General features: G+C 52.8%; 7 protein-coding genes across 7 annotated transcripts; 4 read left to right on the forward strand and 3 right to left on the reverse strand.

Moving 5' to 3' along the window:
• Positions 1-1161: 1161 nt before the first annotated feature.
• On the reverse strand, positions 1162-1861 carry RPS17 (40S ribosomal protein S17; the record flags this gene model as incomplete). The annotated part of the gene is made up of 3 exons (XM_051468953.1): positions 1162-1257; positions 1312-1489; positions 1692-1861. The coding sequence occupies 3 exons, from the start codon at positions 1859-1861 to the stop codon at positions 1162-1164; spliced, it is 444 nt and encodes a 147-aa protein (XP_051327168.1).
• Positions 1862-2308: 447 nt separating this feature from the next.
• On the reverse strand, positions 2309-3898 carry J4E85_004701 (uncharacterized protein; the record flags this gene model as incomplete). Its single annotated transcript, XM_051468954.1, has 4 exons — positions 2309-3066; positions 3119-3207; positions 3256-3536; positions 3587-3898. The coding sequence occupies 4 exons, from the start codon at positions 3896-3898 to the stop codon at positions 2309-2311; spliced, it is 1440 nt and encodes a 479-aa protein (XP_051327169.1).
• A 1237-nt stretch (positions 3899-5135) lies between these two features.
• J4E85_004702 (uncharacterized protein) lies at positions 5136-6765 on the forward strand (the record flags this gene model as incomplete). The annotated part of the gene is made up of 3 exons (XM_051468955.1): positions 5136-5388; positions 5439-6252; positions 6306-6765. The coding sequence occupies 3 exons, from the start codon at positions 5136-5138 to the stop codon at positions 6763-6765; spliced, it is 1527 nt and encodes a 508-aa protein (XP_051327170.1).
• Positions 6766-7092: 327 nt separating this feature from the next.
• On the forward strand, positions 7093-7414 carry J4E85_004703 (uncharacterized protein; the record flags this gene model as incomplete). The annotated part of the gene is made up of 2 exons (XM_051468956.1): positions 7093-7149; positions 7199-7414. The coding sequence occupies 2 exons, from the start codon at positions 7093-7095 to the stop codon at positions 7412-7414; spliced, it is 273 nt and encodes a 90-aa protein (XP_051327171.1).
• A 160-nt stretch (positions 7415-7574) lies between these two features.
• On the forward strand, positions 7575-8625 carry J4E85_004704 (uncharacterized protein; the record flags this gene model as incomplete). Its single annotated transcript, XM_051468957.1, has 3 exons — positions 7575-8072; positions 8122-8199; positions 8248-8625. 3 exons carry the CDS (start codon positions 7575-7577, stop codon positions 8623-8625), a joined length of 954 nt encoding a protein of 317 aa, XP_051327172.1.
• A 177-nt stretch (positions 8626-8802) lies between these two features.
• J4E85_004705 (uncharacterized protein) lies at positions 8803-10244 on the reverse strand (the record flags this gene model as incomplete). The annotated part of the gene is made up of 3 exons (XM_051468958.1): positions 8803-9111; positions 9171-9838; positions 9932-10244. 3 exons carry the CDS (start codon positions 10242-10244, stop codon positions 8803-8805), a joined length of 1290 nt encoding a protein of 429 aa, XP_051327173.1.
• A 1396-nt stretch (positions 10245-11640) lies between these two features.
• J4E85_004706 (uncharacterized protein) lies at positions 11641-12177 on the forward strand (the record flags this gene model as incomplete). Its single annotated transcript, XM_051468959.1, has 1 exon — positions 11641-12177. The coding sequence occupies one exon, from the start codon at positions 11641-11643 to the stop codon at positions 12175-12177; it is 537 nt and encodes a 178-aa protein (XP_051327174.1).
• Positions 12178-12244: the final 67 nt, after the last annotated feature.

Consider the following 12244-nt stretch of genomic DNA (forward strand, 5'->3'; position numbering starts at 1 on the left):
AACTATCTCTACAAACCAGCAGACCGAAGACTACCATGACTCTCTTCAGTACACAGATAGCTGGCATCGCTATAGGGGTCTTCTTCGCACTATCCCTCATCATGTTCGCCCTTTATTACTCGATTGATCGTCTTCGCAAGCAAAATGGCACAGCCAAAGCAACAACGCCGTCATCTCCTACTGGCTCTGGTTCCCCGATACCTCCTCCACAACATCTTATGGACAATCAGAGGCGCACCTCCAATCAATATTCACATCCTCAGCAAGAGCATTCACGTCCAAGCCTAGAGTACGGACCCGGTCCAACTTGGGTCGCGACACCCGAGCCCGAAACGTATCGTTTCAACACGATTAGAGCAGTACCAGCTACGCCAAAGACGTCCTCCGCGAGTGCCATGCGTCCTGTTACTTCGGAGTCGGACAAGCGGAGTAGTCTGCACCAGGCGGTCTTGGGTGCGGGTACAAGTCGCGGTCGGAAGAACAACAGTGATGCCACAAAGGAAGCCGCGGAGACTGCTAGAGCAAAGGATTTGGATGACGACCACGTTGCTGGCAGTAGCATTGGCAGACAGAAAACGTACACTGGAGCTTGGCCTTGAACGGTGTGGTGATGTCGGCAACGTTCTAGGGATGTGTTCAATGATGGTTTCATCGAGCAAATTGGGCTCCACATGGTATAGACTAGATTCATCGAGCCTTGATAAACACAACATACTACACATGAGGACGTGCATTGAGCGATGGGTTGAGATAGTGCGTGGATTTGTTTCATCTGAGCGGGAAGCTATTGACATCACGAGACGTATGAAGGACCGTTCCCTTTTGGTAATGCTGTTTAGACCGGTAATGAAATTCACTTACCTGAACCTGAACTATATATTCTTCGTTGGTCATCACAACACCATCGCATCACACAGGGCGCATGGGCAGGGGAAATGGCAATCAAGCATCATCCTCGTGTCTTGCAACACTCGGACTCAGCGACACCTAGTGGGGGAGAACCTTTTGTTTCATTGACTCCTGATCATCATGCCGCCGTATATAGCCGTAAAACCATGCCATAGTCGTGGCAGAAGAGACCCTTTCCCAGACACCATATTTTCAGTAAGCCGAGAAAGGAGGAAGAAGGGAGACCATCGTGTCGCGCGTGCGCATTCGTATTTACGAGCGGGCGGGGCGGTCGTTGAAGCGGCGGGGACCGCGCTCGACAATCTGTTGTTGGGAGACGGCGATGACGTTGGTGGGGATGCTGTCGAACTATCGGAAGTGTTAGTGAGATGCTTGGGGTGGTATGGTTATAGAGTAACGTACGCCCATGCTCTTGAGCAGGTCCTTGGTCTCCTGGTCGACGTCGAGCGAGCCAGACTCGCTGTTCTGGGTGAAGTCGAGAGCGGAGATCTCGGGGACGTACTGGTCCTTTCGCTCACGCTCCTCTTCTTGGAGCTTGAAGGAAATACCACGGACGGGACCACGCTGGATACGCTTCATCCTGCGAGTTGTTAGCTTGATGTTTGGTGCGAGAGAGCACGCTGCTCATAGCGTGGCTGCGGTGCGGGCGGATGAAGAGCTATCTTCTGAAGTGCCCAAGAGCCTGCGCATAGGCATTGCACAACGCTGCTCTGCGCAGGCCACTCAAGCTTCCAGAACCAGCCCCTCATTGCCATTGTCGCAGCCCCAGTGTCGGCACGTACAAGTGAGTGGTGTATCCGGCAATCTTGTTTCGGAGCCTCTTGGAGGCAATGATGGCAATCTCATCACAGATCCTCTTGTTGGTCTCGAAGTCGAGCGACAACTTGGGGTAGTAACGCTCAATGATGACCTTGGCGGACTTCTTGACGGTCTTAGTTCGGACGCGACCCATTTTGGCGACTTGTTGTGTGAGCTGGGAGAAGAGGTTGTCGTGGGAAGGGGCGGTGGCTGTCGGGTTAGTTGGATTGTCGCTGGAGAGTAGAAATGTCGGGAGGGCAGGCGCGATTATTCGCCTAATCTGTGTGGAGGACCGTGCGCAGGACTCTAGTCACAAAGGGTTTGGCGCCAACGCAGCACATGGGAGCCATCACCAACATTGCTCAGCAGATAAACAGTGTCAATCTCGTGTATCATATTGGTATCTCTCGCTCGCTATTTAAAACTGTTGGAAAAAAAGACTGTTCAAAGAAATGCATCACAGATGCTTGCTACATATAGGAAAACCCGACCATCCTCCTCGCAGCCCATTTGCAACGAAACTCCACAACACCACCGCTGTGTGAATATCAATTTAAGTAAGCCCTGTGGCTTTACAGATACAGCCATCTGAGCGGTTCTTTCAGTGGCCACCCTCAGCGCCACCCTCAGCGCTGCCTCCGGAAGCACCGTGATGTGCAGGGTTGGGGAAGTAGAACGCACATACTGCGATGATGACGTACGTCATCACGCAGAGCACACCCTCCAGGTAGTTCGAGCTTCTGTCGCGGAGGAACGAGCCAACCGCCAGGACCGCCAGAACCAGGGCAACAGCGTCGAAGATGGCGAAGTTGTAGTCCATGCCGACACCAATACCCCAGCCAACCAGTACCACAAGGGGTGCGTTGAACAGGGCGGTCTGGATAGAGGCACCGAGAACATGGGCAAGGGCCATGTTGATCTGATTGTCATAGGCTTCGTCAATGGCGAGGAGGTGCTCGGCGATCTTCTCAACCAGCGGGATAAGGATAAGTCCGACGAAGGAGTCACTAACTCCTCGCTCTACTATATGCGGGATTTCGAGGACGAGGAAGATAGCGACGAGTGCAACGCAGGCCAGTGAGACGAGAAGAGCAACGATGACTTCGGTCAGGGTAAGCTTGGGCTTAGCCAATTCCTCGTGGCGGTCCTTGTCCTTGTGATCGTCTGCCTCGTAGATCTCATGGAGCAACCCATCGTGGGATACGGTCTGGTAATACAAGTAGACTAGGTAGCCAACGATGGAGATGATGGCGACACCGCGGGATATCAGTCGAGTGTTATAGGCGATATCAACAGTCTGTTCGTAATCGGGGTTTTGGAAGAGGTATGCGTAGAAGACAGCGGGAAGTACGAGCGCGGCTATAAAGATTAGCATTGGTACTTTGACGAGCCAAGAGGAGGATCGACATACTGGCAGCTACGAGCATCAAGCCACTACCGTTCTCAGAGACAGCACTATGGAACTCTTGGACGTCATGCTTGACACCACCGGCAATGAAACTGGAGCAAATTAGTGAGTGCTTGATCGAGCATCGAACAGACACTTACCAGGTACCAAGGCAGAGGAGCAGGTTGGCCAAGATAGACCCCAATATAGCAGCCTTGATAACCTGCACGTTTGAGTCGCCGTTGGAGGTTTTGAGCAAGACCATGAACAGAATAACTTCGACAACGGAACCGAATGTTGTCTCGAGAACGACAGCAAAGGCCTTGTTTGGCATCTTGCGCGAGAACTCCTGGCCAGCGAAACCGAGTAAGTTGGCTGCAGGAAGCATGGCAATGTAGTTGGTAATGAAGATCGCTAGATGCCATTCGGGCCTCGCAAAGTGCTGTTATAGTCGGTTAGTACAAGAAACATATCCTCTTGTGTGCCGCTTACCAGTGCAATTGCTACAGGTACAATGGGCCATAGGCAGTTCACTAGCATAGACATCGTGCTGCTACTCCTGCCGCTGATGACAAGGAACTTGATCGGGTTGAAACCCCTGCGGCCACTCTCGCCCTCGGGGTGAAGGCCGGGGGTCACCTTGTGTCCATTGTGGTTGTACTGTGGCAGAGACGAGCCGCGCCTGTCACGGCGATCGGAGGGAGGGACGGAGCGTGGCTTCTCGCTGGTATATCCTCGGTCGCGCGACGAGCGGTGCCTTGAGCCGTCGGGGTAGTCTCGCGAGCTTCTCGAGCGGTGCGCCATGGCTTTGGTATACGAAGATTGCCCAAGGGGTGGTTTTTAGGGTGCGCCAAGTGCAAGAGTTGAATGCACTGGCTTGGGTTTCAGGGCGGGCGAACGAGTTGCCCTGCAGCGGTTGCAGTTTGTAATGCCGTAATTGGAGAGGAGTTGATAGAGAGTAAGTGAAAAAGAAAGACAAGAGGGCCGGTGGGACTAGACATTGTAAAAGGGCCGGGCGTCATTTCGGGACGAGTAGTATACTACCTGCTTCCTTGTTTACGAGGTGCAGTTCGCAACGGGGCGGGCGCGTCCACAACACACAGCCTCGACGCTATGATCGCCAAACAACGAAAATGTCGCAGCGCGTTTACACCGTAACTCTGCAGCAGCGCGCGCCGTTCGCAGGCAATTGGTCTTCATTGGTTCTTTTTGGCACCGATTCATGGTAATTCAGTGTCTAGCTAAGCTTATCTTCAGTAGAACACGTCACCAAGCACCGCGCAACGTCCCTGGCAATGCTTGACACGCCTTGGCTGCACTACGATGCGGAGTCCAGAACAAGGTTTCAGCTCCATGCACATTGACGTGGGCCGAGACTCCACATCTCAGGTTTAGCAGCAATAAGGGGAAGGGTCTCGATCTCCGCAATGCACATGCGAGCTATTTGATGGCCACCGACACACTTCGAGCTACCAGAGGTCATTCGCATCGATGGCGCTACATGGAATACAAGCGCTGGTTCCAACGCGTTGGCTACTGACAACCGCATGAACCGTCATCGATCGCAATGTTGAGAAGGGCCGACAAGTTGCTGATGACGATTTAGAGAGGACCGAACGTCTACTGCTGTTGAAACTATGTACTTACACACATCAGTCTGCAGACATTCCATGATGCGATGGGGGAGTTGTTGTTCATCTAGACTTGATTGGTTCCTGGCGGTCCGCATCTATTGTACCTTGCATATGATGAGAGACTAGCAACAGCATGGTAACGCCGGCTGGATGCGCAACTATGTCCTCACGACTTGATCTTCCCTCTGCACATCGCAAAGCTTGACAAGGCTTCAATACATACAAAAAGCCATCATGTATTTGACATATGCTCAAGCAAAAGCAGTCACCTGGTACTGTGCACGGGACAGGCCTTATCGCGAGGCGCGTGTTAGCGGCATGGCAACAGCGACTCATCCATAAACACACAAACAACCCTCTTCCATCCCATCTCGTCTCCAAACCCATCCATCTCCGTAACTCACAACATGGTCTTCTCCTCTGGTTTTGCGCTGTGCGCAGCCATCACAAGCGCGACGGCGCTCCAGATCCCGCTTATGTCGTCCGGCAATCAAGCGCCACTCGGACATCCACATGGGACCAAACCGTTGGTCAACTCGACCGAGCTCCAAGACCTCATCAGTGGGGACAGATTGATGGCACGCGCCAAGAAGATGTACGAGATTGCGAAGCTCGGTGAAGAGGAATACAACCATCCCACCAGAGTCATCGGGAGTGCTGGTACGTTTGCGCACGTGATTTGTTGTACGCTGATGCTGATGAAGTCGCAGGCCACCTCGGAACGCTGTCTTACATCTATGAAACCATCCTTCAACTTGGCGACTACTACACAATCACCAATCAAACCTTCCCAGCTGTGTCCGGCAATGTCTTTGAGTCGCGTCTTGTCATTGGCGATGTCGTGCCGAAGTCTGCCCATCCCATGGGCTTAACGCCTCCCACAAAGGACAAAGAGCCTGTACACGGCGACCTCGTTTTTGTTGAGAATGACGGTTGTCAGGCGTCGGATTACCCAGACTCAGTAGCCGGAAACATCGCATTCATCAAACGTGGAGTCTGCCCCTTTGGTACTAAATCCGAGCATGCAGGTCGCAAAGGCGCTTCTGCTGCCATTGTCTACAACTATGAGAAAGACAGCGTTTCGGGCACCCTCGGAACGCCGTCTCCCGATCATGTAGCTACATTCGGGTTGTCCGGTGAAGAAGCTGAACCAATTTTGAAGAAGCTCGAAAAGGGAAAGCGCGTGGATGCGATCGCCTACATTGACGCTGAAGTGAACACCATTCTGACGGTCAACATCATTGCGCAGACAACGGCTGGCGATCCGGACAACTGCGTCATGCTCGGCGGCCATTCCGACAGTGTCACCGAAGGGCCTGGTATCAACGATGATGGAACAGGCACAATGTCGCTGCTCGAAATTGCTACTCAACTTACCAAGTTCAACGTTACCAACTGTGTGAGGTTTGCATGGTGGGCGGGTGAGGAGGAAGGCCTACTCGGATCCAACTACTATGTCGCCTCTCTGCCCGAGAAGGAGAACCAGAAGATCCGCCTCTTCATGGATTACGATATGATGGCTAGGTAAGCGAAATCACCGTACGCGTGGCGCATGTAATGTGACTAACTTGTACCAGCCCCAACTTCGCCTACCAAATCTACAATGCTACAAACGCGGTGAACCCGAACGGCTCCGAAGAGTTGCGGGATCTGTACATCAAGTGGTACGAGGATCAAGGTCTGAACTACACTTTCATTCCCTTTGATGGCCGCAGCGATTACGACGGCTTCATTCGCAACGGAATCCCCGGTGGTGGCATTGCTACAGGAGCCGAGGGTATCAAGACGGAGAAGGAAGTAGAGATGTTTGGGGGCAAGGCTGGGGACTGGTATGATCCTTGCTACCATCAGCTTTGCGACGATATTTCAAACCTCAACGTTACTGCGTGGGTTGTCAACACCAAGCTCATCTCGCACTCTGTCGCAACGTACGCACGATCTCTCAAAGGTTTCCCGAAGCGAGAGCTTGAGGCTTCGCTCAAGTCTACTGTGTACAGGGAGAAGACGAAGTATCAAGGCTCGAAGTTGTTCATCTAGAGTTGGTTATTTGTAGTCTGGCCTTCCCTTGTTCCAATGTAAAGCTGGGTAGTCTAGCCTGCCTTAACAGATTTATGGAGGAATGAACGTACAGTCACTGCTGATGTCAACCGCGTGAGTTCTCTGAAAAAGTCCAAGCGTGATTTCTCGCCGATTGAACACTACCAACTGCTTCACTATGTTCCGGTGCGCTCGGCTGGTCCCGAGACTGGATCTGGGATTGCATGACGATTAACACGGGGAAGTCGCGCTAAGCGAACGGGCCGCAACACTACGGGCTGCAGCTGAAGCGACTCATCGGCTGCAGGTCGCGTCTCCAATTGCATCATGGCGCCCGTCTCAATGCCTTCGGCCCTCACCTTTGAGCTGCTGGGAAAGTGCTCGGTATGTATCGTGTCAGTTTCGTGTCTTGGTCATCCCCTGACAAGCCCAGGTCACCAAAGCACGCGCGGCAACGCTGCATCTGCCTCATGGCCCTGTACCCCTCCCCATCTTCATGCCCGTTGCGACGCAGGCCTCGCTCAAAGGCCTCACGCCCGACCAACTCGAAGACCAGGGCTGCCGACTATGTCTAAACAACACATATCACCTGTACGGCCGACGTTCTGCCTCCATGCCAGCCACTGCTGACATGTGGGAGAGGCCTTAAGCCAGGACAAGCGACACTCGATGCCATAGGCGGCGCGCATAAGCTCCAGTCCTGGCCACACAATATCCTCACAGGTGCACCATGCCACAGCGTATAGGGATGGAAAGACGGAAGTGCTGACTCCTGCAGATAGTGGTGGGTGGGTCATGCCTCCAACGTGATGAACGAACGCACCATAACTGACGCCAACACCAGTTTCCAGATGGTATCGCTCCTCAAACTCGCCAAAGTCACCGAAGAAGGTGTCCGTTTCCTCAGCCCCCACGATGGGTCGCCCATGCTGCTCACACCCGAGCACTCCATCTCCCTCCAGAACTCAATCGGCTCCGACATAATCATGCAACTCGACGACGTTATCGCAACCACCTCGCCCGACCACGCGCGTATGAAGGAAGCCATGGAACGCTCGGTACGCTGGCTTGACCGCTGCATGCAAGCGCATAAGTACCCAGACCGACAGAACCTTTTCTGTATCATACAAGGTGGCCTGGACCTGGACATGCGGAAAGAATGTACCGCCGAGATGGTTGCGCGAGATACACCAGGCATCGCGATAGGAGGTCTCTCTGGCGGTGAGGAGAAGGCAGCCTATTGCGAAGTCGTGAAGACATGTACCGACCTGCTTCCTGAGAAGAAGCCGCGATATGTCATGGGCGTCGTAAGTTTTGGATGCCCTCAGCATTATTACAGCTTACTAACCAACCTAGGGATATCCGGAAGATCTGGTCGTCTCCGTCGCACTCGGCGCCGACATGTTCGACTGTGTCTGGCCAACACGAACCGCCGTAAGGTCTTCTCCCTATTCATCACAGACCCATGCTAACAATATTTAGCGATTCGGCAACGCCATCACATCCCGCGGCTCCCTCAACCTACGCAATGCCATGTACTCCGAAGACTTTAGCGCAATCGAAGAAGGTTGCCGATGCACCTGCTGCCGTCCGACATCCGATGGCGGACTGGGTATCACTCGAGCCTACATATACCACGTCACCGCGAAAGAGACTGCTGGTGCCCACCTTCTCACCATGCACAACGTCTACTACCAATTAAATTTGATGAGGGAAGCGAGGGAGGCCATCGTGCAGGATCGCTACCCACAATTTGTCAAGGACTTCTTTGGTGATCTGTACAACAGGGAAAAGGATAAGTATCCTGTATGGGCGGTCGACGCGCTGAAAAGCGTTGGTGTAGACCTGCTTGCCGAGTAGACGAGTCGAGAACGTCAGTGCTGGCCTCGATCTAAATAACTCATTCTGCCATGAATATTCGCTTGATGGACGTTCGCCAGGCTAACAGTTGATGAATGCATTAAAAGCTCTTCACAGAATTATATCGCGCGAGATCAATCCATCCTGAAATTCCAACACATCATCCGTCCACACTCCTCACAACCCATACTCCGGCGGGCTCCAAATCTTTGATGACCCAAATGCTGGGATGATCTTTCCAATCACACCACTGAACTTCTGGATGAACGGATGTGACAAAGTCCCGGTCACGGTGTTGAAGACCTTGATTCCCCATTCCGTCTGTGGGTTTGCGATTTGCGGGGCTCCGGGGATGAGTTTCTGCGCCTTGTCGACATATTCGCGTGTAATGCGTTCATAGTTGGTGAGCGCGGTGGGGATGTCATCTTGAGAGCGCGAGATCTCGCCTGCGAGAACGTATGCGCCTACGATTGCTGCACCAGTACCCTAGTATTGACATCAGTCTGAAGGTTCGATGATGAGAACGAAGGTTGAGGAGAACTTACGACACCAGAAATCGGACTGGGGCAGTACGCCGCATCACCCACCAGGGCCACACACCCTTTGTGCCAAGTATCCATCCTGACCTGTGCAATCTGCTGCATATAGAAGTCATCCGCCCTCTTCATCTCGCGTATACAACGCTCAGTCTGCCATCCGGCACCCTCGAACTCCTTCTCGAACCACGCTTGCTGTTCCTCCCTAGTGCCTTTCTTCAACAGCTTGTCAATCTCTTCGAAGCGGCTAAGATCACCATCGGTGATGGCGAGGTACGCTCGCGTGGTGCCGTACTGGTCAGGTCGTAGAAGGAACAGTCGGCCGCGCGAGGCGTTGTACCACTGTGCATACTGGGTATCGACGGGTTCGCGAGGCATGGTGAAGAGAGCAGAGTACTGACCGAGACGGTGCAAATAGTCGTCGTTCTTGGGTCCGTGGCCGAACACGATGCGCCGGGTTCGCGACATTTGGCCATCGGCGCCGATGACGACGTCAAATTCAGTAGGTGGGAGCTTGCCGTTTGCGAAAGTGACAAGTGCTTTGCTGCCTTTGGATTCGTCTTGTTGGACCTCTGTGGCCATTTCGCCGAAGACGTATTTGATGTTTGGGTTGGATAGTGTGAGCTCGTAGACAATGCGTGCCATATCTCCTCTTAGGATTTCGTACTCGCTTGTTGCTATGATCAGGTCAGTTTAGGTGCTTGTGTTGCTTTGACAATGCCGTCTTTTTCCTCTCATCGATTACTGTGCATGGAAGCTAGGTGTCTTACCACTTTGTCTCTCCTCCTCTCCAGTAGCCTCAAACGTTGCGCGCCTTTCCCCATCCCTGTACACGAATTGCATGCCAACTTCTGTAGTAGTCTTCTCTTTCACTTTTTCCAGGATCCCCATCGTCTTTACGATGGGCAGAGCTGATGAGCGAAGATCGACAGCTTGCCCGCCTAATCTTGGTTCCGGCGATCGTTCTACGATGGTGATTTGGCAGGTGGGCATGAAGCGATGCAGCCAGTACGCAGTCACAGGACCGGCGATGCCGGATCCTGATATCAGGATATTGAGAGGTTGTGTAGCGGACGGCATCATGAAGGCAGTCCCAACGTTCGACAAAGCCGTAGGTTTGGGTTGTGGGAACTGAGGTACTGAGATTCTGCCTAGACGAACGTGTGGAAGGTGCTGCGGGTAATAGTATACAAGACGGGGAGAGCTGCAGTGTGATTATATGCGCATCGGACGTCCGTCCGACTACTCTATATACATCACATTCCTTTTCTCTTTCGGTCCTTTGCATGCATCCCGACTCTTCAACACTGCATTCACCCAGGGTGCAGCCTACTAGAACACAGACACAATCATGAGTCGGAACTCCGTCCTTACTACTTGCAGATCGGGTTCCTGCGCGCTACGGCGAAATTCTGCCGCGACTAATGACATCACCAGGTTCCCAAGAGAATCGGTGGCTTTGGCGCCGCTAGTACCATCTCTCGGTCGTTCTACAATTGGATGGAACTGAGTTTGTAGTTGTTTGGATTCCAGGCGTGCAGTTGTGCATGAAGGACAGCTTGGAAAGTTATCGGCTGTCAGGTGTCTTCCGCCGCCGCAAGGAATGCGCAACGTCTCGTACTTCTTACTCAACGCAGAATCGGAGGATGCGAAAGTGCCGATGGTATCTTGGCGATAAGGCCTCCACACGACGAGGCCAGGAAGCTTTGCTATGAAAAGCATCGTGCATCTGACATTTTACCCTACGATCGACTATCGTCCACGCCGCTGGCGAAGATATGCTTGCCTTACGAGCTCTCAGAGTTGGGTGACAGTGTCAGCGCTGTCAGGATGGTACGCTAGCTTGCTGACTAATACACGCGGTGTCCACGCGTTGGGTGTGCTAGGAGCGCGTCAGATCGATGCAACCTACCTTAGTCACACTGATGTTTCCTATGACAAGCTGTTGACTCACTCGCGAAAAGTGCGACTGATTCGCTTGACTCGGTGTCCTCTACCTAGGTTCTTTGAGAGATAATGGCGTCGGTGGAAGCCGAAACACGACATGTTCGCTCCCCTTTTGATCTGTTCGCTCTAGTAAGCCAACTCAATACAACAGAATGGGGATACAAGTGATTAACATGCCTTTAGGAACATTGGGAAAGCACCAGACCTGCGCTGCCAGCCGACCATCATCAGCGATGGATTGAAATAGCCAGGAGGTACCGCAGTACAAGCCTCCTGCAGAGATGGGTGCGGCATGCCTCACCCGATGCCACGGCGTGATTGCATTGGCCTCAAAATTGACGCTACCCAGCCTCTGTACAAGCGGGTCCAGGGCGCACTGGACGAAGTCCCTGGTGCAGCATCTCTTCCTTCGCCCACCACAAAACAAATCGACGAGATATTTGCTCCGCATCAAACCATCCAAGAACACAATATCAGCAGATGGTACTCAGGGTGGAACACAGTCTGGTTAAGGACATGTTACAAGCCCTCAATGGCCCAAAGCTACGCTGAGCTCGCACGACTTTCTGGGGCTAACATCGAGGACGGCTGCGTTGAAAGTTTGAACCATGTTTTAGATGATTGTGCGCTTTATGACTTCCATGGACTGGATCAGGAAGTCCTGGATCAGCTTCTTCTTCGCATTCCCGGACTGACCGATGGTTTGGGTATAATGGACGAGTATGGAGATGGTAGTGAACTTGTTTATGGAAGTGCCATCTACCAAATCGAGAGGGAAGAGGACGGGAGTCATGTAGATCGCAACATCACAGATCAAGAGCTGTTCGATATCAGAGAAGTGGCTAACCGAGTTCAGAACTATGTGTACGTGGCAGACGAAGAAGCTATCGAGAAGAGCAGGGTGAAAATATGGTGGTTCGATGAGTTTGGAAAGATCATCTGGGACAGCTACGCTGAAATCCCAGATTCCGATTTGGATGGGCTGCGCGGTGCGATGATGGATGGGCAAGACTTTGTCGAAATTGTTGGAGAAGACGGCAAAAGGGGCGGTCAAATTGCCCGACCATAGCCAGTTCAAGAACGGATGACAGGGCCGGCACGACTTGGCAACGATGCTTTACCACCCATTTGTTTGA

This window comes from Alternaria conjuncta, assembly GCF_024043145.1.
Source record: "Alternaria conjuncta strain BMP 0040 chromosome Unknown scaffold_6, whole genome shotgun sequence".
NCBI classification, from domain to species: domain Eukaryota; kingdom Fungi; phylum Ascomycota; class Dothideomycetes; order Pleosporales; family Pleosporaceae; genus Alternaria; species Alternaria conjuncta.